The sequence below is a fragment of the Drosophila simulans genome, chromosome 2L (genome assembly GCF_016746395.2).
Source record: "Drosophila simulans strain w501 chromosome 2L, Prin_Dsim_3.1, whole genome shotgun sequence".
NCBI lineage: Eukaryota > Metazoa > Arthropoda > Insecta > Diptera > Drosophilidae > Drosophila > Drosophila simulans.
The window spans coordinates 16,262,692-16,288,565 of record NC_052520.2 but is presented as its reverse complement, the minus strand read 5'-3'; the positions used below and the strand labels follow the sequence as shown (position 1 = coordinate 16,288,565).

The window sequence follows — 25,874 nt, the reverse complement described above, 5'->3', positions numbered from 1 at the left end:
CCAGCAGCGGAACAAAAAATGCTTAATTAATTAATTTTTTGCACTCTCTGTTGTTTGATTTCTGCTTGACTTTTTCGGCATTTCCCCCTTTTTTCCAGATACTCGTGTACTTTGCAGCATTTCGGTTTTGCTTCTTGGCATAGCTGAGCTGGCATTTTTGTTGCCGCTGCGGGGAGTGTTTATATGTGTGTCATTGTTATTGTTAACAGCTGTACTTTCGCAAATTTACAGCAGTAAGAGCGCAAAAAAAAAATAAAGAACAACTTGCACATAAAAAAACAACGTAGCAAAACAAAACAACACGAATAACAACAACAGCAACAACGCGAGCTGCACAAAACCATTTTTGCTGAATGCACACGAAAAATCAACGAAAGTAGAGATACCTAACCAAAACGAAGCGAATGCACAGTCAGTTACTAATATTATTTAACTAAATACCATTTAAGAGATTTTATATCTAATAGTATATCCGAGTATATTTTATACCGTTTTCAAAAGGCAACATATTCCGCAAAGGTTAAATAAAATATTTAAAAACTATGTTGCATAATATTGAAGAATTAGTTATCTTAGATATAAACTAAAAGCAATATTGAAACACGTTCTCTTCTGACATTTTACGATATTTTCGAAAAACAATACTATTTTCTAACAATTTAAAAAGCTTTTTACCAACACTGAAACTAGTAGTAATATAGTTTTACATTCATATTCATATTTTAAATGCCAGATAAATTTGTATAATTTTTCTCAGTGTTTCCAATTGCAGCACAGTTCTGTGGCCCTGTTATTGTTGTTATTTCTGCCGCTGCATCTTGTTATTGTTGCTTGTCGAACAACAAAAAATACAACACCGAAATAAGCAGAAGAACAAGAGTAAACAATTGCAACAACAACAACAACAACAACCAGTTGGGTCTGAGCTAGTAAATAAATGCGACAAGCGTATTTTTTCCGTTCAGCAAAACAATGTCAACACGGCGAAAACATTTCAACTGAAAACATAAAAACTTCCAAAAAAAATACCACCCGCACAACATTTTTGATAGCTGCACTTGCCGAATAAACATTTCATCATAATTATATTCAGATGGGGTACAGTTGCGTTTCAGTTAGTTAGCAGTCTGCAACAAAATGTTGCATACCACGGGGCGACCTGAGGAAAAGTACCATGTAAAATGGTGAAACCAAAAGCCAGAAGGCGGCGAAAGACCAAAGAAAAATTTGTTTACTTCCGCTTGAAGTTTTGCCAAGGTTTGCGATTTGTTTTCCACAGAAGTCAAAACAAGGGAAAAGAGATTATTTTGAGGACTTTTTCTGCGTGTTTACGTTATATTAAAATATATTACTTTTTAAAATATTTCAAACGAGGCGATCTTAAATGTAAAAATTAAACATGAAAATGCAATGAAAATCATTAATATCTTTTTTCATACCAATTTAAAAAAACACTTTTTAATTGATAAAAGTAAAGGACATATCCTTCATTCTGTAATTACACAGTAGTAAAGTAGTTCGGTTCTTTGTTTTCCAAAATTTAAATATTTAATTATTTCCTTAATAAAGTTTCTGCATATAGTTGGATTGTTTAACACCTGAACAGTGGACACTCTGTTCCCATCTCTTTCTTACTCCACCGCAAGCGCTTTTCATCAGTGACAAAGACAGAGACAGACAACAACTAATTAAGTTCATTGCTTCTATTTGCGTATTTCGCTGCCTCGCATGCATTCGCATTTATGTACGCACAGCTATGGTCACAATAATTGCATTAAAATTTAATCCACTCAAAAAATAATGCAATTTATTGTAATTCGCTCATAAAAAGCTTAGAAACATAAAACATATTATTGATTTATCTTTGTAAAATTAGAACGCATTTTATAGCTGGGTCAATTATCATAATAGAGTATATAATCTGATAAAAAGTAATTCCTTATTTTTATTTTTTGTTAAAAATAGTCAAAGTATTGTTTAATAAGTTCTTTAGACTAATATTGATATTATTATTATTAGTTGATCGAAAACATAAGTCAAATAATTATCATTATTTACAAACTCTAGGTTATTTAATCTTAACCGCAAGTGTAATTTCACCCATTTATATTTACATACATACATGAATGTATGTACATATGTATACATAAGAATGTTTTCTTGCCATTTTCAGTTGCTGCTGTTTTACTGTTGTTTTAGTTATTGTTGCTGCTGCTTTGCATATTTTTTGCAGTGGAAGCTCGACAACAAAAGGCGGTCGAAAACAAAACAACAAGAGCAACAAAACTCATCAGGCTCATCTTCATTAACTTTGCTTTCGGTATTTCTGTCCGTTTCCCCTCCTTATGTATAAACCCCCTCCCCCCTCTACACAACAACCGGAACTTCTTCTTCTTCTTTGCAGCCCCCATCCCTCTTTTCCATTTTTCCCAACCCAACTTTCTTGCATTGTCTCTGCAAAATGCGAAAAACGGGAAAAAAGTACTTTTGTTTACTCTTATGCCTGCGTTCCCTTCGTTTTTGTTGTTTCGCTGCCGACGTCGCAGTCGCCACTGTTTACACATTTCCACAGCCGAAGTCCAGCAACAACAAGAACAAAAGGAATAATAAAAAAAAACCGCCCGAAAAACAAGTCTGCATTTATGCAGGCAACAGCCAATTCATTCAAAGTATACCATGAAATAAACTAATAAACATAAACCCTTGCTAGAAAAGACCATTTTGTAATGAATAGTTTTCGTACTGATTTCGTTTCAAAAAGTTAAGGTGTTAAATTAATTTAATACAGTTTATAATCATCATTCCTTTCTAGGAACATTAGAATAATATTTTATTTATTAATGCTTGGCTAAACCAAAAATATCCTCTATCTAAACTCCTAAAAGATAGTGATAAAGAGAAAAATCGGCAGCAAAACCAACTAAGAAATGCGAAATGGATAATGACCTTCAGTTGCGTCGCTGCCGACGTCGACATCCCAGTCGGCAGAGGTGTTCGCTGAGAGTGGGTGGTGGGTGTGACGGGTGTGGGGGGTCGCAAAACAACACGACTTAATTTCTGGTAGTCAGGGACATTATACCGCCACTCTCTTTCTCTTTTCGCTATTGCCGCCCACGCACAAACATTGTAAACAAACGAAATTGCTTCCTAGTTGTAAATTCGTACGCAAACAAACGCAAATAAAGTGAAAGAAATTAATGAGATACTATTAAAATCACCAATTTAGGAAATTAATACTGTAGTATATGTTATTAACTTTAGATTTTCGTTTGAGCATCAAAATGATTTCTTATTTGTTAAGAGTATATTAATCTACATCAGTAGATCTTATTTTTTCAGTGTAATCCATTTAACACTGTGCGCCTGCTCTCTCTGAGTCCCTTTCCTTTCGCTCTATTTGTCTCTCTGAAAGAGATTTATTTCCCTTTTGCGCTCTCGTTCTCCTGTGCAAACAAGTGTTTGTTTGCTGCGTCGCCGTCGACGCCGCCAGAGCGGCGGCAGAGACACCCCCACATTCCACCCCTCACCCTTGCCCCATCGACGAACTTTCTTATTTGATTACTCGCAAAAAAGAAAATGCCCCCGCCCACTGTCAAATTGTGACAAACGAATTTGTACTAATTAGCATTTCTCATGCGGCCTTCACAGTGGGCGGCATCGATTAAATTATGCCATGTAAACGATGACTTGTTGTTTTATTTGTTGGCCGCGTATAAAGTTAAATCAGATTAACTTAGTTTATTATCGTAACGTGGACCCAAATTGATTACAGTGCGAAAATGCTGGCATGATGTGGTAGAGTTTAAAGAGCATTTAAGATATGCCAATAAATTCTACTATTTTGTTATAGTACTTAAAAAAAACCGTTTATAATTTAATTTATAGAAGATAATATAACATAATTTTAATAAATTAATTGGTCTTTTATATGAAAAATGTTTTTCAAAGTTTCTTAACGGACTATTTTCTAATTGCATTCCACAGTGCTTGCCAAAAGTAACGGCACAACAAAAATTCGACCAAGAACGGCAAACTAAAACAGAAGGCGCGAAAGAGAAAGCATGACAATGGTTTTGTGAAAGACAAGAGGAAGAAAGGAAGCGGAAAGAGAAGAATTGTGGACTTAGCCGGAGAAGGGGATGAGAGCGAAGCACGTGAACTGAGAACTTGCGCACGAGAGAAGAACAACAGCAATAAAAACAAAAGCAAAAATACACCGCCCACGCAGCCACCAAAAACGCAATGCACTTTGACTGCAGCAGAGGAAAAAGCAGCGTGCCGACTGCGATGGAAACAAAAGAGTATCTGGCAAATATAAAGTAAGAACAGAACTCAGCAAATTGCGGCTTTTTACGATTTGTAATAATTATTTATTGTTATATATTATTTTATAAACACAAACAAATTAATTAATTATAATTAATACATGTGTAAGTAATTATGATACATTTAATAACCGTCAACAAAAAAAGTATTACATATGAATGTATATTCAATGATTAATATTAGTACTCAGAATTTATTTTCGCTGTGCAAAAGTGCAATCCGTTTGCGCGCAAAAAAAAACAAATATATAGTGCAACTACAACAACAACAACTCAAGGCAAACCATTTAGCCAACGCTGCGGCAGAGCGCGAGCAGCGATGCCGGCAGAAGACGGAAATACCAGGCGAACGATGACGAACGTAAAAACTACGCACCAAGCACAATAACAACACCAAAACACGCCACGAAAAACAAACAAACAAGCAAGTAGAGCGAGCGAGATACATTTGGAGAGAAATATGTAGTGGGGGAGAGAGAGAGAGAGATAGAAGTGGGAGAGCACCTGCCCCCCAATGTACCGCCCACTCGGCTAACGAGCAAACAAAACTAAACAAAAATAAATAGAAACCGAAACAGAAACAGAAACACAAGAAAGGCAGCGAAATAGAAAAGCAGGAAATATTTCGAACTTATGAAGTGCGGAGAAAAGAGAAGACTTACAGCTTTGCATTTCTATTATTAATTAGTTTCCAGAAAATCCATTTGAGTGCACAGACAGTATTAACAAGGTAGTATCTAAAATAGAAATAGAGTTCAGCAATATTTAAAAAAAAAATGACATATAATAAAATAGGTATTATTATAATAATTTTTTGTAATAATAATACTTTTACGAATTGGGTCAAATCTCACATTCACAAAGTCATTCAGTAAATAACTCATCGAGCTTAATAATTAATATCACAATTCTTTTTTCTGAAATATGACCACATTCATTGAACTTTCTTTTGTTTAATTTTTTTGGGTCTTAGGAATTTTACTACGACGTAGTAGACATTTTGTTTCATTTTGGCGCGAAGCAGATTGTGATTATGGCTTTTTATTGTTATTTTTGTTATTTTGTCTCGACCTCGGTTCGTTCAACTCGTTTTTTTTTCACTGAACCGCTCCTGTCTACTTGTTTGTTTAATTTTTTGCCATTTCTGCTTCACATTTTATTTGTTTGTTTGACTCGGCTGCGCGCGTGTCGTTGTATGTGTGTGCGGCCCAAGAAGCGGTCCGTCTCCCCTCCCCCTCTCCAGCCGACACCCCCTCACCAACCGACCATTCATCCCCTCCCATCCCCCCTTTTGATGTTGTTGTTGCTGCCGTGTTTCTTTTGCTCTTTATCAAAACAACTGCGCTGTCGACGTCAACGCCGCGCCGCAGTCAGCCTTCACACAGCAGAGGACACAGAAAAAAGCACGCATGATGCACATCCAACATATATCATATACGCGATGAAAAATATTATAAAACATTTAAGTTAAAGGAGTTGTTCATTTAATAACATATAATTTAATAAAATTTCTGTGATGTGTATATATGTCGTAATATTTTAATGTCGTAATGTTAACAACATTGTTAACTGTTTCGATATAGAGAGCAAAAGCTTAGGTAAATACTATTTTCTTAGCCGCTCCTGTATGTCTGCCACTGTTTTTTTTTGGCGCGCACTGCACTGCTCTCTCTCTCTCTCCCGCAATAACTCTCTCCGCCGCTCTCTTACCCCCCACCCACCCGCAACCAACGTTGTTGTTGCCTTAAGCATGACAAGGCACTGTAGAATTTCACAACAGGCCAAAGAGAACTTCATTACGATGTTCGTTTTGTTTTTCCACGAAACAACTGTTTACTCTGCCTCTGCTTCTTCTTCTGCGTCGGCAGCGCAGTCGGTGCGTTTACAAATCGATGCCAATAGGTTTGCGACTGTTTGCCCGAACAGTCGACGAAATCCGGTGCTCGCGAGCGGTTGTAATTAACGGTAAAGCTGTAGTTGTTTCGATGAAATATTGCGCGCGTAACGGGAAAAATACGGAGCCGTAAAAGCGCAACAGCGCCTTTGAAATAGCGGTAAATATCGCCAGTACGTGTGTTTTTTTCGGGAAGGATGTTTGTTTTCGTCACAGCCTCTTTTTGCTTGCCAAACAAATAACGGAAAAGTGAAGGCAGAAACCAAAATATCGAAATATTTTCGAATTCAAACGGTATTTATGGACGGGAATATCAGTGTGAAATATTATTCCTTTATTAGAAAGGCGGTGAAAAGTAATGTGTGCAATTAAGTAGCTATTATTAGCATAATTCTTTTAAAAGACATAATTTAAAACCAAAAAAACGCATGGGATTAAAAAGAAGGCGCATAAAATGAATGTAGTTCAAAACTTTTATTAATTATTTAATAAATAATGTAATAAAAAAATTTAAAAAAAACTGTGAGACAAAAGTAATTATTTTCGCATGGAAAAATCAACCAATCATTGTGAGCCAAAACTTAAAAACTATTCTAAAAATTATTTTGATGATAAAAACCACATAAAATATGTTGAAACCCCTGGAAAACCTTGTGCAGCTTCGAAAACAAATATTTATGTTGGTTTAATAAAGAACGAAACACCCCTAATAAGTCAACAAATATTTAACAAAAAGTGTTTCTCAAATTTATTTCAAAACACATATAGCATGTGCGTTCGCGAGTGTGTCTGCGTTCGATTGTAAATTGTTTTTTATTTCATTCCGCCCGCCTTGAAATGTATTTTTAAGTTTCTGTGCTCAATTTCGCGTTGGATGTTGTTTACTTTTTGCGTTGTTTAATTTGTTTTGGCCTGTGTTGTGTTTCTCTCCCTGAGTTTCTTCTTTATTCAAAATGACAAAAGGCGAAAACAAACTAAATTGTGGATAACATGGATTTTATGCAAATTCAACGTTTTCTGATTCAGACCTTTATTTCGGCAGCGCTGTTAAATGAATTCAAAATGGTCGAAGAAATCAGTCAAATAAAGCGTGGAATATAAAAATCTGTGCAATCAAAATGATTCGTATTAAGATCAATAAGATTATATAACACTCAATATTAAAACCCGAAACAAACACACAGAAATTCACTAAACTTCTGAAACAATTAAAGTAAAAACAAGTAGTAACGAAACAACACACCTTATTTATAAATAAACATCCAATAAAATGGCAACCTAAGCATTTCCGCCCTGACTCACATTACAAGACAATAAAAACGGTGACATTTAGAAATTCCTGATAAATTCTCCATACAGTCGCACATTTTCTCGGTAATCAAATAACAAATCAAAGCTTCGAGACATGCAAATTAATTTTGAACGCAGAAAAACCCAAATTCTACTATTCACAATCAGTAAACAACAAGAGTACAAATAGTCCAACAAAATATATGACCGCAGAATTCCAAGAAAATCCCTCAAAACTGTGCTACTTAAAAATACCACGAGGTCGCACACGAAATGCAAGGGAAAAACCAAAAAAACATAGCCAAAATGGCATTTCGAGTATTTCCAGCTTATAGCTACAACGGAAAATAATTGGAAAATCACTTGAAAAAAGACAAAGAGCAAAAAAGTGCGTAAAAAAAGCAGCGTGGCGTAAAAAACAAGTCCTAAAAATAGACCAAAATGTGTCGCGTCTAAAAATTGACGCATAGTGTGGCGCAAACAACAAAAGCAAACAACTAAACACAATAAAAAAAAAAACACACACGGATAAAACACAAACAATAAAAACCACACGAAACGAACTAAAAACAAATTAAGGTTTATCGCCCGTCTCTTTTTAACTCTGCTTGCTTGTGTGTGCGTGAGTGCCGTGCGCGAGTTTACCGTTATGATTCATCCAGCTGTTTGCGCAGCGTAGCAATCTGCGCAAAAAGAAATACTTCTCGAACTTTTGTTCGACAGACAAAAACCGATTACTAAACGATTTATTTTATGAAATTATGTGTGCTAATTCGTGTACTAAAACACAAAGACATTTATGTGCATGTAATTACAGTTGCGGTTGCTGATTAAGATTCAGTTATAAAAACCCACAAATAAGTTTACAGTTGTCAGCTTTAATATACAGCTTGATTATATAAATAATAATTGTATTTTGGGGAAAATGGTTATGCTTAGCACGCGAAATTTATCATTCTAGCAAAAGAGGCATTATTTTCTGTAACTTTTCTAGTTACTATAGTCTATAGCTATTGTCTTGTTCTAAAAATTCAGAAAAGGATCTCCGAAAGTCTTGATCCCTTCCCAAATCCCTATTATGCTGGCCGCTTTTGTGCTTTGTAAGCACGAACGACAAGTGCTAAAACGTAAAGCAAATTGCGCTCGTCGCCAAAACCAGGAAGCAAAAAATCTACGTTCGACAAAGATTGATGTAAAAGCGAGATGCCGCATAGTATAAAGCCCCATGCGCTGGTGTTGGTGCGAGTGAAAGCGCACGTGTCCCTGGGTGCAGATTGTGTGTGTGCGAAATACACTTCCGTCTATTGTGAATGACGAGGCGCGAGCAGTTGCCTTGCCATCTTTGTTATCGTTTGTTGTTGCCTCCGCTTCGGCTTCTGTTGACTTGTGACATTTACACACACGATTACGGCGGAAAAAAAATACATTACCACTCACGCGTTTTTCTTGGCAGAATTTTCTCCGTTCGCTGAAACTGCCGTATTTCGCTCTACACAAAAGACATTAAAAGTAATTTTAATTAAGGACTGTTAAGTTGTAGAAAACATATTTGTGGTCTAAAATTCGTCCGGGTTCGACACCCAACAGTATAAACTCAAACAAAATTTGAAAACATTCAAATACTTACAGTATGTCAAGAAACTGTTTACACACTGTGTAATAAGTTGAATATTTCACAGTGTGTAAACAGTTTCTTGACATACTGTATCTCAAAATTCGATATTTGTGCCCGTGTAAAGACAGTTACACGCCGAAATGCTAATGCCTTTTAAAAATCTGCCCTGTCATCCGCTGCGGACTTTATTCCACGGTTTAATTTGCTCTATAGCTAGCTACGTATATACTATAATATAGTGCCACTGACCTAGGCAGACGATGACGTGTGTTCTGTAAAAACTGATTATAAGAAATTGCTGGGGATTTATATAAGGGAACTTGCTGAATGGAAAATGCTAGTTTCGATTGTTTTCACTGTTTGCCGAGATTACAAATGTCGATCGATCAGTTACGGTTTAGATAATGGCGATCATTACAAGCAACGCAATATAGGTTTTTGGTTTTTCCCAGCACTGATCTCAGAGCATTTTAAACACTTACGGAATTTCCTCAGCAATGCATGTGATATTAAGTAGATAAAGCTACGTCACGGCTACGGGGGTATTTCATAATTTTGCGTCACATCATGGTTTAGATAAAATTTCGCCTAATCTACCCTTGGAGACGTACCCGATAAGCACGAAGGCTGAGATTATTTTTGGCTGTGGTAACAGATATAATGGTTGGTTTTGGGGATTAGAATGTGGCAAATAACGTTGTAGAATTGCCAAAAATAAGTTTATTGCGAAATGGTTTCAAATTATACCATTTAAGTTAATTAAAAGTTAATGTAATAATTAAATACTTTCGCAACTGTCAATTAGCTGAGTAAACAATTAAAAGAATTTGATGTATGCCAGTGTTGTTTTCAGAGCAATTACGAATATCGGAGTAAATGTTAGAATTTTAAAATATGTACTTTATTTTCCCTTCCGTACGATCAACTTCTGCCCGCCTCCGTTTACATAAAATGTCATTCGAAATTTATCAATTAGATGTCAAATCAAATAAAAAAACCCAGCAATTAGCACGTTGACTGCCACTGGAATTACAACTATAACTACTGCAATAGAAGGGAATATTTCTGTGATGATGATCACCTTAGGTTTTGAAGTTTGTAGTTGTTAAGTTTGCTTTTTGGCCATGCTTAGTTGTTGGCCAGAAAATTTCCCATTACTGATTAACACCTTCGCGCACAAATAAGTTAACAGAGAACATAGGCCCGAATGAAATGGAATCATAATACAATGACCAATGGCGATCGATTTGGCCGCAAACAGCTCGCTGAAAATGTTTCGAGTGGTGAATGAGTGTGTGGCATGACTCATGGGTATCATTCGACTCAGGGACGGAATGTTTGACGTGCGGGAAAAACCCGGCGATAACGTAAACAAAACGATATATGCCGAACTAAACTTGTTTTCGCCGCTTTCGAATTGAGGATTATTTGAGAAAAGTGTGATAAGTTGCTTAAGAGTAGGAAACTATTTATTTTTGAATGACCAATTTTGGCTTTCTTCTCTGTCGTTTCAGTTAATGAAAAGTAGTAAACACAGTGCTAAATGAAAGAGAATGAGACCCAGTCGACAGGACCCAAGAAGACGATGTTGATTGAGTGCATTTCGCGTGACATTCCCTGAGAGTCAGCTTCGCAAATCGCCAGAAAGCAGAAGTAAAGCTCAAGTGTAGAGCTGTGCTGCACAGATCTGTACATATATATACATATATAGCAATCAACCATCCACCGATCGGTTGAGAGGCGTGGCAAATGAACTTCAATCCGGCCAGCGTGGTAGCCGCCGCAGCAGCAGCCGCACATCAGACGTCCCATCTCCACCACCATCACCATCATCATCCGTATTTAAGCCACCAGCAATTGCAGAACCACCAGAGCAGCATCACCCAACCACAAGCACAGCAACAACAGCTGATCCCACTGCCCGTCGTCGGCGGAGGAGCAAGTTTACCAGTGGGTGGCAGCGGCGGTGGCGATACATCGCCCAAAATCATGGAGTGGACCAACGACGATGCTCTGGAGCTGATTGAGCAGTACCGCTGCCATACGGAGCTGTGGAATCGTGCCGATCCCAAGTACAAGGATAAACTATGTCGATTCCGGGCGTGGTCGGAAATAGCCGAGCGTTTCGGCTGCAGCAAGGCGGAAGTGGAGCGGAAGATGAACGTACTGCTCACACAGTATCGCCGGGAGAAGCACAAGATGTTCGTGAAGATATACCAGGGCATACAGCCCAATCCGTCCAAGTGGTATGCCTTCAAGCGATTCGATTTCATGGAGGCGGGCGGCGGCAGCCTAAGCGGCGGTGGGTCCGTGGGATCCGGTGTTAATGCCCCCAGCGGCAACCTGGTGCCGAATCCCGTTTCCTCATCCGCTGCCGCCGCCGCCCACAACGGGCTGAACGGACTGGCCGCCGCGGCAGCGGCCTACGAAAGCGGTACGATTGCGGCGGCGGGCAACGGAGGAGCACCACCCAATGTACCAGGTGGCGGAGCACCTGGCTCACAGACCGTCATGCAGCACAGACGCATCAAGACCAAAGAGCTGAAATATTTCGGAGCGGTAAGCGAACATTCTAGTTTAAACAAATTCCATTAACTTTCATTGGTTGGTGCATGAGAAAACAAATGACGCACGTCAAGCACAAAAGGTTTGAAAAAATCCCCAATAGGAATTTACCAAAATTTGGGTAATTCCTCTTTCTTTTTTTTTATATATATAATTATCAATTTATTTTGATCAAAACCAAATCAATGGTATTTTTATACTGTTTGTAGAAATGTTTATGTTTTCTCAGCACATGTACATACATATACATCACTTTTAACAAATCGATTTTGGTGGAAAATTGACATACTCATCAAATTACTCACCATAATTCGATTATAAAAAATTTTTTTTTAAGTGTGCCCCAATAATTTGTTAAAGATTTTTATTTCATTGAGTAGAGTGCCGTTCTTATCGTATTTGTACACATTCGTGTGTATTATGTACGAAAACCAAAGTCCAAATTCAGAAATGATGAAAAATTAACCAGAATTAAAACAGATCTTAACCCAAGTAGGTTATTAATGAAAAGTTTTAGCTTAGATACGCACATATGGTTTTTAGCAAACGTTTTCCACGTTTTTTTTTTTTATTGATTTCCAACGAAAAAATTGTACTTCCACAAAACTGAAAAGTGTTATTTGTAAAAAACACATGGAAACCAATGGAAATCGCCTTTTTGACGAAATCGTTGGAGATTTCATTCGAAATATCCGTATTTCAATATATTCCTTAGAACTCTTATCACAATCAACTTCAATAGAAAAAGTCTTTAGCATTAGAGGAGCACACACGTGTGACGTGTGACCAATTTTTCGGCTTAGCAACCAATATTTATTTTACACATTTCATTTTATATTTTCGGACGCTTATCACTTCAATTGAATATTTCAAAAGTAAACATGAATTTCTAGTGTTAATTTCAATCAAAACAACGGCTTCGAGTTAACTGTGAAATGAGACGGAGAGAGTCGGCATAAGAGAGCGACAACGGACTCAACTCTCTTTGGCGCTGGCGCTCAGGCAAACATGTGCGCAAGTGACTTGCTATTTCTGCACTGGCCCCACTCTCTGGCTCTCTCTCTTTGGTCGTAGTGTTAGTGTGCTCGGCTTTTGTTTGTGCTCTTTTTCGTTGTTGACGATCAAAACAGAATTAAAATTTTACGCATAAATTTTTCTTAGAAATGCGCAGTGGTGTGTGTGCGAGGCATTGGCCCCAGCTCTCTCCCGCGCCACCTCCCTCGCCCTCACCCTATCTTCCCCTCTCTCTCGCACTGTCTGCCAGCTTGTTGTTGGTATTTTTGTTGTTTTTATATGCGTTGTCGCGCCAGGCAAGCAAAAAGTGTGCGAGTGAAGAGGGAGAGGGGTGTCTTGGGGCTGGGGGGCCCTGACATTTCGTCGCCGAACTCTTCTTCGTCTTCTCCTTCGCCTGTTTTTGCTGCTGTTGTTGTTGTTTCTGTTTCTCTGAATGATGAAATGTTTGTTTTGCACAGCGAAATGTGTTGGCGACTGCGACGCAACTGCGACGCCGGCAGAGAAGACGCAGCACTTGCTACGGTGATTTTTTCACGAGTTGCATTTTCTTCCGTTTGTTATTTTGAGTCCCCTAACTGTAAGTTTGATATTACCTGTGGGATTATCAATATGCATATCCATTTTATGTTAAAAAAGTTTTCCATTGCATTACACACGAAATGAACATATGTACATACATACATATATTTAACTTTAATAGCATTTAGACTTAATTAAGAGAGTAACTTAAACTAGAAATTAGAAATGTGTCGAAGCAACCCAGTTTGCTAACTAAATAGCTGGCTAACTTGAAAAGAATAACGCCAAACTTGTTTGCTCAAATAATACTTTTTTTAATTAGTTTCCTTGCAGTGGCATATTTAAATTAATTAACAAAAAACCACCGTAGCTATTGACTTTTAACCAATTAATGAATCATACTAACTGGCAACTTGGAGTCTCGAAACTCCGCTGCGAACTGGCTCTTTGTTTTGCTGTTGCTGTAGTGACGTTTTGTTTTGTGGTTACCCGGTGGACACCACCTTATGCCCCAACCCTCCCCAAGTCTCCACTCCCCCCACCCCTCCCCTTTGCACCGTGATTCGCTGGAAGCTTTTGTTTTTACTTGGCTCTGTTGTTTGTCAGACTTATCAAAACAAAATGCCAGCAGGAGTTGTTGCTGCTTCTTGCTGTTTTCGCTCGTTTTTTTTTGCTGCCGTTTCTGGAAAACAAATGAAATTTTTGCAAGCCAAAGAATATAAAACTTGGCGCCTGGACTTTTTCTCAGTTTTTTGTTTTTACTTTTACTCGTGCGGTGGGGGAGGGGGGAGGCATGGGGCGATCGGGGGCGTGGCTTGGCTAAATGCATGCAACTTGTTTGTCCAAGTCGTGTCACCTTTGGTTTTCTGGTTTTGCGGTGCCCATACAAATTTCGGCACTTATGGCCATCAAAATAGAGCTGTTTAAAAAGTAAAATTTAAAAAAAAATCATTATTATTTCAAAACAGTTATTTTGTAAGGCTATAATATACTTATTTGCAATGATTTCGTTTTTAAATGCAATGAAATTAAATTTGTGTTTAGCTTCGTTTATTTATGTACATAAGAGCTTGATTTAAACCTACAAAAAAATTTTTTATTTATTAAATCCAATAGATAACTTATAAAATAGTATTATTTCTTGCATGATGCATTTTTTTCAAATATATAGTATATTTTGTTTGTTTCTTACTCTTTGAAAGGGCGTAGTTATCCATGAGCTAATTCGTTTAATGTCTGTTTTTTTCGTGATTTTTCTTTATCTCACTTTGGACAGGACAAAATCGGTTCACACTGGACGTGCTCCCCTTTAATCCACTCCCAATGCCATTTTTTTTTTAAATACTTTTTCTTCTTCTAGCGTTGCTCCCTTTTTTGTGTTTTTTGGTTTGGCTTTGGTCTCGTGTTGTTTTTCTGTTTCTGCGTCATTATTATTTGCGTGTGCAGGCAGCACTAACAACGACGCCCACGCCCCCTTTTCAGAACGCCCACCTACGAACCACCACCCACGCCCACCGCCCACTTATTGTTATGTATTTTTGTTCATATTTTGCAATTGTTTTGCTCTGCGGTATTTTCCTCAAGACAAGTGAACAGTAGAAACAAAAACAAGATGAAGCCGAAGACGAGCTCTGGTGTTTTTGTTATTATTGTTGTTTCGGTTGTTGTCCCGCAATGTTGTGGCTAGCAAACGACTCACGCACCGCCTCACATTCACCACCCACAATTTGCACCACCCAAACTGAAACACCTGCAAAAAAATAAAAAGTTTCTAGCTTGAAAGTAGCATATTTATTGGAGATACTAGCTAAATGCGAATTTTAGGTTTTTATGCGAATTTTAGTTTTTAGGTATGGTGTAAAATTGATACTTCATTATTTATAGGTTAAGTTGAATTTTTTTAATTCAAAACCTAACTTGATTTTAAGTACATTACTTATTACCTACCTATGTTTTCCGGATTAATTTAAATCATCTCTATTGTTTAAGCATGAATTCTTCAGTTGATATATCACGTAAACTATGTTCTTCATTAAAATATTAAATGAATTGAAATTTGTTGTAAATATTTAAATTTAATTTATATCTTAAATGGCAACGCGAATTTTTTTAGAATCGATCTGTGGTGTGTAAATTGTTGTCATTAGACATGTGCATACCATTATAGATCAAAAAATATATATAATAAGTGAAATTTTTCATTAAGGCACTTGTAAAATTCGAAATAATGCTTGATTTTGAGACCACTTAACGGTTTTATGTTTGAATCGACCCCCAGTTTGAAGTTAATTTATGTTTTGCACGTCCCGACAGCTTGAACTTGACTCGTTTCTCGGAAATGTGTTTTTCGAGTGTAGTTTTCTCTTGTTTGTGTTTCCTACTGTTGTTGTAGCAGTAGCCGAGTATCCAGCTGTTGTTGTAATTCGCGTTGTTTTGTTTTCCCTCGCATTGCCTATAAACCACCCACTACCCCCCACCCCCAGCCCCGCGTTGGTGGAATGAAAAGTGCAAGGCAAATATGCAGCAACTGCGACGCCGGCAGCGAAGTCAGCGTTTGTTTTTGTTTACTCATTCATTGCAAAGTTGTTTAGAGCCGAGCGCGCAGCGTATGGTTTTTTTTTATGCATATGTACATATGTATGTACATATGTGTGTAGTATGTAGATGGTAATGATGATAGTGATGATGATAGGGTATAGGGTTTGTTGTAGTGGGCGGCAAATCTGGGGCTTTCTGATGGGAAATGTGCTTGGAATTCGCTGTAGTTCCTTACCATCCAAAGTTTTGATTCCAAACTTAAGCAAGAATTTTGAAGTTTTGAGTAGTTCAGGTTTTTTCGGCAGCCTGACAACTCTAGAAATTGGTTCTGTGAATTAGTGACAAAAAAGGAGTTGACGGGATTTGGAAGTATTGAAAAGATATTTACAATTTCTTAAAAGGTTATGATATTGAAAGGTTTGAATGTCCTGGCAACTCTAGAAATAATGCCTGTAAATAGATTTTAAAAATAAACAGTTTTAGTTTCCCAATTCGTGTTGAGACGCAGTCAGTCAGTTCGAACAACAAGAAAATGCAGATGGAGTTCCAGGAAAAAAGTGTTTTAAGTTATTTTCATGGGTCCTGACAACTCTAGAAATCGTACCTGCGAATTAGTGAGAAAATACAAGTCGTTCAAATTCACGTTCGATTACGAATACAAAGATATGTATGTGGGAATAGTGGGGAACTTTCCCAGCAACTAGGGAGCACAGCTTTCTGGGGATTAACCCGTTAACCGAGACACTTGGCAACTCTGGTATTGGCACCTGCCAGGTGACGAAGCCATCTTACACACACACGCACACTCACACACTCACCTCCGCACACCGCAATGCATTTTCAATTGCAATTTGTTCCACTGTTAATTTTACGACTCCCCTTTCCAGTGTAAATCCCCCATTTTAGATGGAGGAGGTGAGAAGGAAGACGGGGGGTTGGGGGCTTTGTTTGCGGCGCTTGCGCTTGCGGTTTTCATGGCAGTTTCATTAATGTTAGTGTAGCAGTTATTTTTGTTGTTGCTGCGGTGTATGCGCTTTTGCGAAAATATCGCCGTCGTACTTCAAAAACATTGGCGTGAGCAGCCGGATAGATACAGTGGAACTTTGGTAACTGCAACTTCTTCGATATTATCCCTAACATAACATAATAACTGAAACTTTTCAAGTAAATATGCAAGATGAAATTTCCTGAGATATGTACAGCTGCGGTTAAAATAATAGCACTACTGCAGGTGGAAAGTTGATTTCCTAAAAAAAGGTATTGAATGTTTATTTTTTTAAAAGTCTGATTGCATGAATAATAAGTACCATATGTTGTCTCTCTAAGCAAGAAATTTTGACTCTCTCAATGTAACGGTTCTTTTTGTTTTTGGGCACTTTCTGCAAAAGGGCGCTAAATGAGGCGGTAACAAAAATAGCACTGACCACGTTTTTGCTAAATAAAATTAATAGGAGTGATTGCTTTGAGTTTTTTTTCGACATATTTTGAAAAAAGGAGTTGCATTAAAGGTTTTAATTGAATTTTTTTCAAAAGAAGACCAAAAATTCTCTAGTTATGGGTCGGGGAAAGCATTTTACCGTCGAAATAAGGAATTTGATTAAAAACATGATCTGTGAAGGTAAAACCTACGCTAAAATGAGACGGTTTTTTTTGTTTTTCAAACAATATGATCCGCAACGCACTGTTGTTTGTCGAAAATAACGAAAAACGTGGAAGAAAGCCCTCTATGTCCAATGTGGAGATGAAGCGCTTGAATCGGCAAAGCAAGAAGGAGCCTTTTAAGCCGGTGACGGAACTGAAGAAGGAGCTTCAGATAGCTGCAAACGTGGAAAAAGTTCGCAAATACTTTAGACAAAACAACCTTAATGTGTGCAGTCCCAGAAAAGTCCCGCTTTTGACTGTGAAGCATGTGGCAAAGCGAATCGAATATGCCAAGATACGCAAGGACTGGCCTGTGGAGAAGTGGCGCCACATTTTGTGGTCAGATGAGAGCAAAATTGGGTTTTTTGGTTGGAAAGGCTCCCGGTCTTATGTTCGGCGTCCACCACGAACTGAAAATAATCCTCGCTTCACCTTTAAGACGGTAATGCACTGGGGATCAAACATCATGGTATGGGCGTGCTTTTCATACTATGGAGTAGATCCGATTCATATGATTCAAGGCATCATGGATCAGCACATTTACACAGATATCCTGGAAAATGTGATGGCGCTATATGCCGAGGATAAAATGCCGTTTTTTTGGACATTTCAACAGGATAACGACCCAAAACACACGAGGAAGAAGGCTCGAAAGTGGTTTGAGCAGAAATCGATCCGAGTAATGATCAGTCACCCGACTTGAATCCAATCGAAAAACTTTGTGCGGACGTGAAAAAAAGGTTTCTGAAGCCAAGCCCAACCATAACGAGAAACTTTGGATTCATGGGGGATCGAGGATCAAGGATTCATGGAGCAAAATTCCTCAAAAACGGTACCAGGACTTGGTGGACTCCATGCCAAGAGGATGCGCAGCTGTCATTGCCTACAATGGTCACGCAACCAAATATTAAGATTCTTTAAACATAGTTCTTAAGATATAATCCATTTGTTGAACTCTTATTTTATTTTTTTAGTTAGTTTTAGCAAAATACGAGAAACAGTGCTATTTTTGTTACCGCCTAAATTTGGAGGTTTTTCTTTGTTTTGCCAATTATTTTTAAAATATCCATTAGATCTGTTACCAATTTTATTATTTCAATTGAAAATCATTGTAGTATTTAAGATTAGTGGAAAAAATTTTGAAAAAATTTCAGAAAATAGAGAAACGATGGGGCAAACACGAAATGTGCTTTTGGTGCTATTATTGTTACCGCAACTGTACATATATTATATAAATATATTTAATTATTTTCGAACAGAAAAGATATTTTTCAATAATCCTCTAATATTTTTAATGTCAAGAGCAGAGTAGAGTAAAAACTTCAATATCTTCGTTTTATTAATGGTGTATTTGCATTCTGATTAAATGAATATTAGATTTTAAAGCCCAATAAAGTCATTTTTTAAGTCCACTGAAATGTTTTAATACTTATAATTAAAATTTAAAAAACGTAATATTGATCTTGTTAGTGTTGAGCGAAAAGAGTTTGGGATGCTTTACTGTAGCAGTGGAAAGAGGTAGCTTGCGACAATTGTGAATGGGGCGGTGCGGAGAAAGGGGGCGTTGGTGGGGAGTGAGAGGGGGGTTGGGGGAGAGGCGGCTAGAGGGGGGAGGCAGTGGGACTTGGGCGGATTTCGTGCCAAAGGAGTAGAAGCAGCGACGACGACGACGCGTAGTTTGTGTAGTGTGTTATTTATTCATTGGATTGGATGATAATCAGTTTGTTTACATTTTTCAGTTGCACACACAATCCGAGCGAAAGAGAGAGCGGGCGCGAGTGTGGGCGCGAGCGAGAGCGGGCGAGTTCATTCTCTTGTCTGTTTTATTTTATTTGCCTTAACAAAATAATAATACAGACATGCAAACACGCACACAGCGCACTCACACACACACGCACGCACACTCTGCTCCGAATGCGTAAACAACAAAAGCAGCTGCAACAACAATAGCAACAAGCAGCGGAAAAGAGATGGTGATAGCGGCGGAGGGATGGGGGATTGGGCGGCGTAGTTGAGGAAACTTAAAAACAGCAGCGGGGGCAACAACAAATAAACAACCCAGGTTGAACTCTTATTCTCGGGATGCCCCAATAGGCAACATTCGATTTTTGACATTTGTAGGCGTTTGACGGAAAATAATGGAAATCGAAAATGGAAAAAGAAAAATATGTACAAAATCATAACCTTCAATTTTCAACAGGCAATGTAGAATATCTTACAGCTTTTGACAGCTATATGTTTAGATACATATGGACACAACATATATCGATAGAAAAGTAATTTCGTAAAAAAATAGAGCATAGTGTATTCGTTTTTTCCAAAATGTTGGGGCCCATTTGCTTTGTCGCAGCATTTTGATGGAAAGTTCTAGGCGCCACAACTTAGACAGACAGAAAGGCAAAATCAAAGAGATCGTCGCAGACAGAAAGAGATGGCGCTAGCCAGGGTGGAGCGGACAGAAAGAGAGGGAGCGCCCACTTTGATCGCCGCTGACCACATTAAACTTTTTGTTGTAGTTGTTGCTGAATTATTTTCGTGTGAGGCCCCAAACGTGGGGTAGGTTAATGCTAATGCCTCGCCTGACCATTAAAAACCCTCTCCATTCAACTCTCCATCTCTCTGTCCCACTCTTTGGGTTCTTCTAGAAGAAGAATTCTTTGGGCGCTCTCTTTCGCATGTCAGAAGAGTCTCTGTGAAATAACGCTGACATTTGCAAAAGTTTCTACAAAAAAAAAAAAAAACAAACGATGCAGTCTTTATATTGGATTAGATTTTGAATCTTATAATTTGTATTTAGAGTGACTCTTCAATTAGAAATTTGTGTTTTTAGCTCAAAGAAGGAATATTACGTTGCCAAATGAAATTAAAAGTATCGAAAAATAAGTAGAGTTTTGAATCATCACAATTAATTTGTTACGTTTGTTTAGTTATTTGCCTTAATTTCCGATAAATAGACCGTTAATTGCCGTTCTATCTCGCTCTTAATGAGTCACCCAGACTTTGCATAAAAAAGCACGTTTCTCTTAAATCGTTCTCTTCAAGCAGCAGCGTGTTACTCTCTCTTGTTCTCTCTCTCTCTTGCTCGTTCACTCTCTTCCGCGCTCGCACGTTTCGGCTGTTCGAAAATTTTTACTACGCCGCTAGAATAATTTCGGACAAAAATATTACGAGTTCGAGTCGCGTTGTCGTCGCTTTCGCGCACAGCAAACAAAAAAAGGTCTAGCTGCAACAAGTGTAAATAGCGATCCTAAGCAAGAAAAAAGAACAAAAGCCAAAATGCATTATCAAAACAATAATAATAATAACAATATTATTAATCTGAGATCCCCTGCGATTCCACACAGAATTCCGCCGGAATCCGTAGCAACTACAAACTCTTCAAACGTAAGTTTCGGCATTATTCGGTTTGCCGGGGGGAGCGGGGGGCCTCTTTCAAAGGGCGATTGTTTGGAAAGTTCGCGCACTTTGCCACCTGTGTGCGTGTTTTGATGATACCCTTCCCAAAGAGTATATCTATTTAATCAGAACATTAACCTAGTCACTGATATTTTTTATAATAGTTTCTTGCTTTTTTTTTTTGCATTTTGCTATTAAATTAGTATGTAGCTTTATAAAATAAATATTTAATTTAATATAATACTAATTAGAACATTCATCATTGTTCAATTTGTATAATTTGATGTTCATAGTTCGATTTAGTTATATATGAATTTTTTTATACCTACAAGAGCATACAAACTTCTCCTATCTTAACTTTCTTTCATGTTGTTTTGCTTTTTTCACCTGTGTGCGTGCGTGTGTCTGCTAATTTGTTTTGATCGCTTCGTGTGTTTGCCATATATAGATATACACACATCTATTGGGCAAAAGCAACAAAAACACGATCTGAGCGCAGTCAAATTATTATTTATTTACCAATTATTATCATAATTCGGTCCGACTTCGCACTCTTTCGGCTTTAATTTATGTTTCGAATTCACTCAGAACAATGATAAAAACAACTTTTCGTCGAGGTTTTGACCGGCATTGGAATGCGATGAGAAAAAAAAAAACAGAATCTGAAATTTCTAATTCAATTGGTTTTGCTGATATCAATTAGTATTATTATATGCAAATTGATTTCGACTTTTAACAGCAACACTGCAGGTATGCAAAACGAAGTGTTCTCAACAATTTGTTAAAAAAAAGACGTTAATCTCTTGTTTTCCAACGAATTGTTAAAGGAAAAAAGTAGAATCGAGTTTGATATAAATTTGGATCTTATTAAGAAATTGTACTTATCTTTGATGCTTTGTTTATTCAGAGTAATATTGTGTAAAAAAGGTACTTTTTTTCAGTAATTTTCTATAAAACATCATTCCGTCTATCCATCATGATTTGGCAAAAATATGGTAAGAGACCATAAATAGCGCTTAGCCAGAATGATTTCACTTAACAATCATCATTACACTTTAGTTTTAAAAATCTAATTTTTCTGCTATCTCGACAATTTGTTAGAATCACATTTAGGGCACATATTGCTCCATTATCGGTTCTATTAACATACTCCATTTCGATAAGAGTTACGCATTTGAAAATAAACATAAATATATATTATAAAAATATTGTGGTTTGACTTTGATTCGATTTTGAAATCGAATTCCCTGTTTAGCGGCAGCAAAGCTTTTAATTAAACAATTTTGTAGTTAATAATTTTATGGGCTCCGCATTAGTTCTCAAGTAGCCAGTGTCGCTGCGTTGGTTATCTTGATCGTACAATCTTTTGGACTGCGTCACGATGACAAAGTGAGGAACCTTTGAACACCCCAACCGACTGCAAATGCCCTATTTCTAATCTCCTCGTACTCGTTCCGTTTCTCTACTTCCAGATGGGCCTGAACATACCCATGTTGATAGCGAGCAGCCAGACGCTGGACAGTTGGAATACGGCGGGTCAGTACTCGCCACCGATATCGGGCTCCGGCGGCGGTGGCTCCGAGCGAGGAGGAAGTGCTGGAGGCGGCGGAGTGCCGCCACAGCAACTGCGAGTGCCCCTGCCGATGAGCTATCATGGCGGAGCTGGTGGTGGGAGCAGCAGTAGTGATTTCCAGCAGAGTCCCCTGAAGACCATGGACACCTCGGACAATGAGGACAACAACAATACCAAGGAGGATGTGGCGGCGGCAGCGGCACTGGGACAACTGGCTGCCAAGGTCGAGCTGCGATCGCCGGCGGGCGCAGGTCCTGGCGGTGGCGGTGGTTCAAGCAGTAGGGAAGCCAATGATCCAGCCAGCGATCCCATCAAGTCCGACCGCACGCTAAGCGAAGCTGGCAGCAGTCCCATACCGAATACCAACATGCACGAGGCGCACAAGAATCACCTGCTAAACAGTCCCGCCGGCGGAAGGGCGGTCACGCCGCGGCAGGCGCATGAGCAGCTGCACCACCATCCGCACACGCAACACCACCTGCAACATCAGCAGCAGCAACTGCAGCAGCAGCATCAGCAGTTGCAGCAGCAGCAACTGCAACAGCATCAGCAACAGCAGCAGCTGCATCACGGCCACGAGGAATTGGACATCAAGCAGGAGTTGGTGGACTATTTCCATGGTCAGGCGGCTGCCGGTGGCGGCGGTGGTGGTGGTGTTGTTGGTCCTGCACCGCCGCCACCACCCGAATCGCATCGTTCCTATAGCTCAGCGGGCGAGGAGAGTCGCCTCCAGTTGGTGGACATGGCCCAGGATCTGAGAGTCGCCCAGGCGAAGGCCAATTTTGGTGCTTTCATCCTGCCACCCAGAGGCAGTGATGCCAGCACACCCGCCATGCCCTTAAATATGCGAAAACTGACCGGCGCCGGCAGTGCGGGTCATATGCTAATGAATTCGCTGCTGGGCTCCAGGGAGAGCATGTCGGATGGCGAGGAACCCGATCCGGATAACGACGAGGCGACCGAATCGGCCGCCAGTCCGGGTCACATCAAGAGCAGCGTTTCCGCCCAGGCGGCCGTTGCAGCGTCCGCCTTTTACGCCGAGTCCCTGAACCGAGATGATTGCGATTTTATTGGATCGAACGTGTCCCTCAAACTGCGAACCATGGATCGCACGCAACGAATCATTGCGGAGAAGCTAATCAGCGAGGTGCTGTACTATGGGCAATTCAACGAGCTGGAACGCTCGGCGCGGATACAGCCCAAGTGACAGTGGCGCCCCAAGAAGTGGACGGCTGCGATGGGGAACGGAAGTGGTGGGGCCGTGGGTCTGGGCATCGGTGTGGGTTTGAGCAGGATCAGGCTGGGCAGGAGCCTCCTCGCCCCGCAGCATGGCAAGTGAATTCCATTTGATGAAATAGTCGACAGAGAGTAGTAGGCAAATACAGAAACCAATACAGAGAACAGTACAACTTATTTTTAGTTTGGCCAGGATCGGGGTCACCACTTGTACAAAGCTTGGCTTGAACGGGGGCAGTGTTACTTAGCCGGAGAGAAAGTGGAAAGGGCGAGAAGAAAGCGGAGAAGGGCTTGGAGAAAGGTACTTACACACCAGGGAGGGAGAGATGCCGATGCTGAAGGGTTCAATCACGTTTGGTCATACTTCAAAAACTAGCTAATTGAAAAGGCAATTAGGAGTAGAATAATTATGTCATATGGTATGAACTTGAAATGTGCTTTTAATACGTGCAACGTTTAAATTATTAAGACCAAAATTTTAGGTTTACTTATAGAGAACATTAGGCAAATATGTATTTTGTTAGCGTGAATTAATTTATTCTGTCTGTGTAAAGTTTAGACCTTTGTAAAACAGCTGCCATCTCTCCCGGAGGAAAACACAAACCACAATATAGAACACAAACCAAAGTTACTTTCTATTCTGTTCGAAGGGCTGCCTAAACAATAGTTTAGCTTGTGTGTCCACCAACTTCAATATTAAAATACACGAAATACATAAAATACATAGATACTAGATAGGTTACAAATGGGTCTGGGACTGGGGTCAGCGACACACCTGAGACGTCTAACTAGCAGAATCTCAGTATTAACTATAAAATACACATTACATAGGGATCCACGCATTTGCCATAGATCGTTTCCATTGGGGCCCGATCGTCCACTTCTTCTGGGTGTTCTTCTCCGATTGCTGGTTGCTCGAGCCTCTACAAACCAGACCTCGCCCCCTAGAACAGAAATACAGAAATTAAAAATAAAATATTAATAATAATAATAATAACAATAAAGGAGAGGAAAAGTAAGCAAAACTAGCGTAAAGACAAGGAAAAGCGGCTGCTAAAAAGTCAAGCTCCAATTTGGGCATCACTGAAACTCATGTTCCCGAGAAAAGCTAACCGTTGAGAAAGGCACTTATAAAATGTATAAGTTTTCTATACATATATCTGCATATGTATGTATATGTAAATGGATAAAAATATATAATATATCATTGTACCTTATTTTGAAACAGAGATGTTTTTTTAGTCACTTAAGTAAGTCTGGTCGTCGAAAAGTCACCGCGATCCAAACCCAACAACTGAAACCAACCAAGAAAACCAACAAACAAAAAGCAACCGCAAACTTTTACCTATATTATACAAATACAAATACAAATACAAATACTGTCGTCACTAGTTCGTTAAAGAAACAACAAAAACCAACGCAAATGCAGAAACAAAAGCGAAATATTGTACATTTTCGTGTTTATTTTTTAGGTCCTATTGATTTTTGCATAATATTTAAGTAGCTTTTATTTTTATATGCAAAGCAAAGCAAAAACAGAAACATTGAATTAATTTATATGAATATATATATATTATATACATACATAAACCTAATAAAATATGGGCAAATTAGTTAGTCACATAAACGAGAGAAAGAGATAGCTGGTTAGTTGAGGATGATGAAATGCAGTTCGGCTTTTGCTGCTGCGTTTTTTAGCCCTAGTTTTTACCTTAGCATAGAACAACAAAATCAAAAAAAAAAAAAAAAACAGCATAAGTCCAAACCGAAATGAAAAGTCATGTGTAAAAAAATGGAAAACTAAATGTGAATAAATTAATTGTCTGTAAAATTAGCGAGAATTTGTTTGGCATCGATGTGCAAGTCGTGTGTTCGTGTGAGTGCGTATGAAAAGCAAACCAAAATTAGTTTTTCCTGAATGTGTAAGCAGCAGCTAAAAAACAAATAAATGTGTGTACCTATTTGTCTGACAAGCATTGTAAACTGTGTGTTTTTCTGCGTCGCTGATTGTTGGGATTATAAATTCAGGTTTTATTGCACCCATATTTGGTAAATGGTAAAGATGTTTTCTGTTTATGTAGGCCACATTTAATAAGTGCCACATGGTGAATTTAATATAATATATGTAATTATCTTGAAATGCAAATATTTTGAGTAACGCGCCATATTTATCGAAAGTTCCCAATCTACATTAATCGAAAAGCATCTACATACATTTTACATGAAGCCCAAAAGCAGGCAACGAATCAGAAGCTGATCTGGCAACGC

At 38.6% G+C, this 25,874-nt stretch overlaps 1 protein-coding gene across 5 annotated transcripts; it reads left to right on the top strand.

Annotated features, from left to right (window-relative positions):
- The first annotated feature begins 6,194 nt into the window (after positions 1-6,194).
- Positions 6,195-25,589, top strand: LOC6732525 (homeotic protein female sterile). Of its 5 annotated transcripts, none has more exons than XM_039298520.1 (3): positions 6,195-6,379; positions 10,639-11,683; positions 22,270-25,589. In XM_039298520.1, the coding sequence occupies exons 2-3, from the start codon at positions 10,874-10,876 to the stop codon at positions 23,575-23,577; spliced, it is 2,118 nt and encodes a 705-aa protein (XP_039154454.1). In that variant the 5' UTR covers positions 6,195-6,379; positions 10,639-10,873; the 3' UTR covers positions 23,578-25,589. The 5 variants fall into 5 exon arrangements, with proteins under 5 accessions (XP_039154454.1, XP_039154455.1, XP_039154456.1 ...); XM_039298521.1 differs by having other exon boundaries at positions 6,195-6,392; XM_039298522.2 differs by lacking the exon at positions 6,195-6,379 and adding an exon at positions 6,394-6,513.
- The last annotated feature ends 285 nt before the right edge of the window (positions 25,590-25,874 follow it).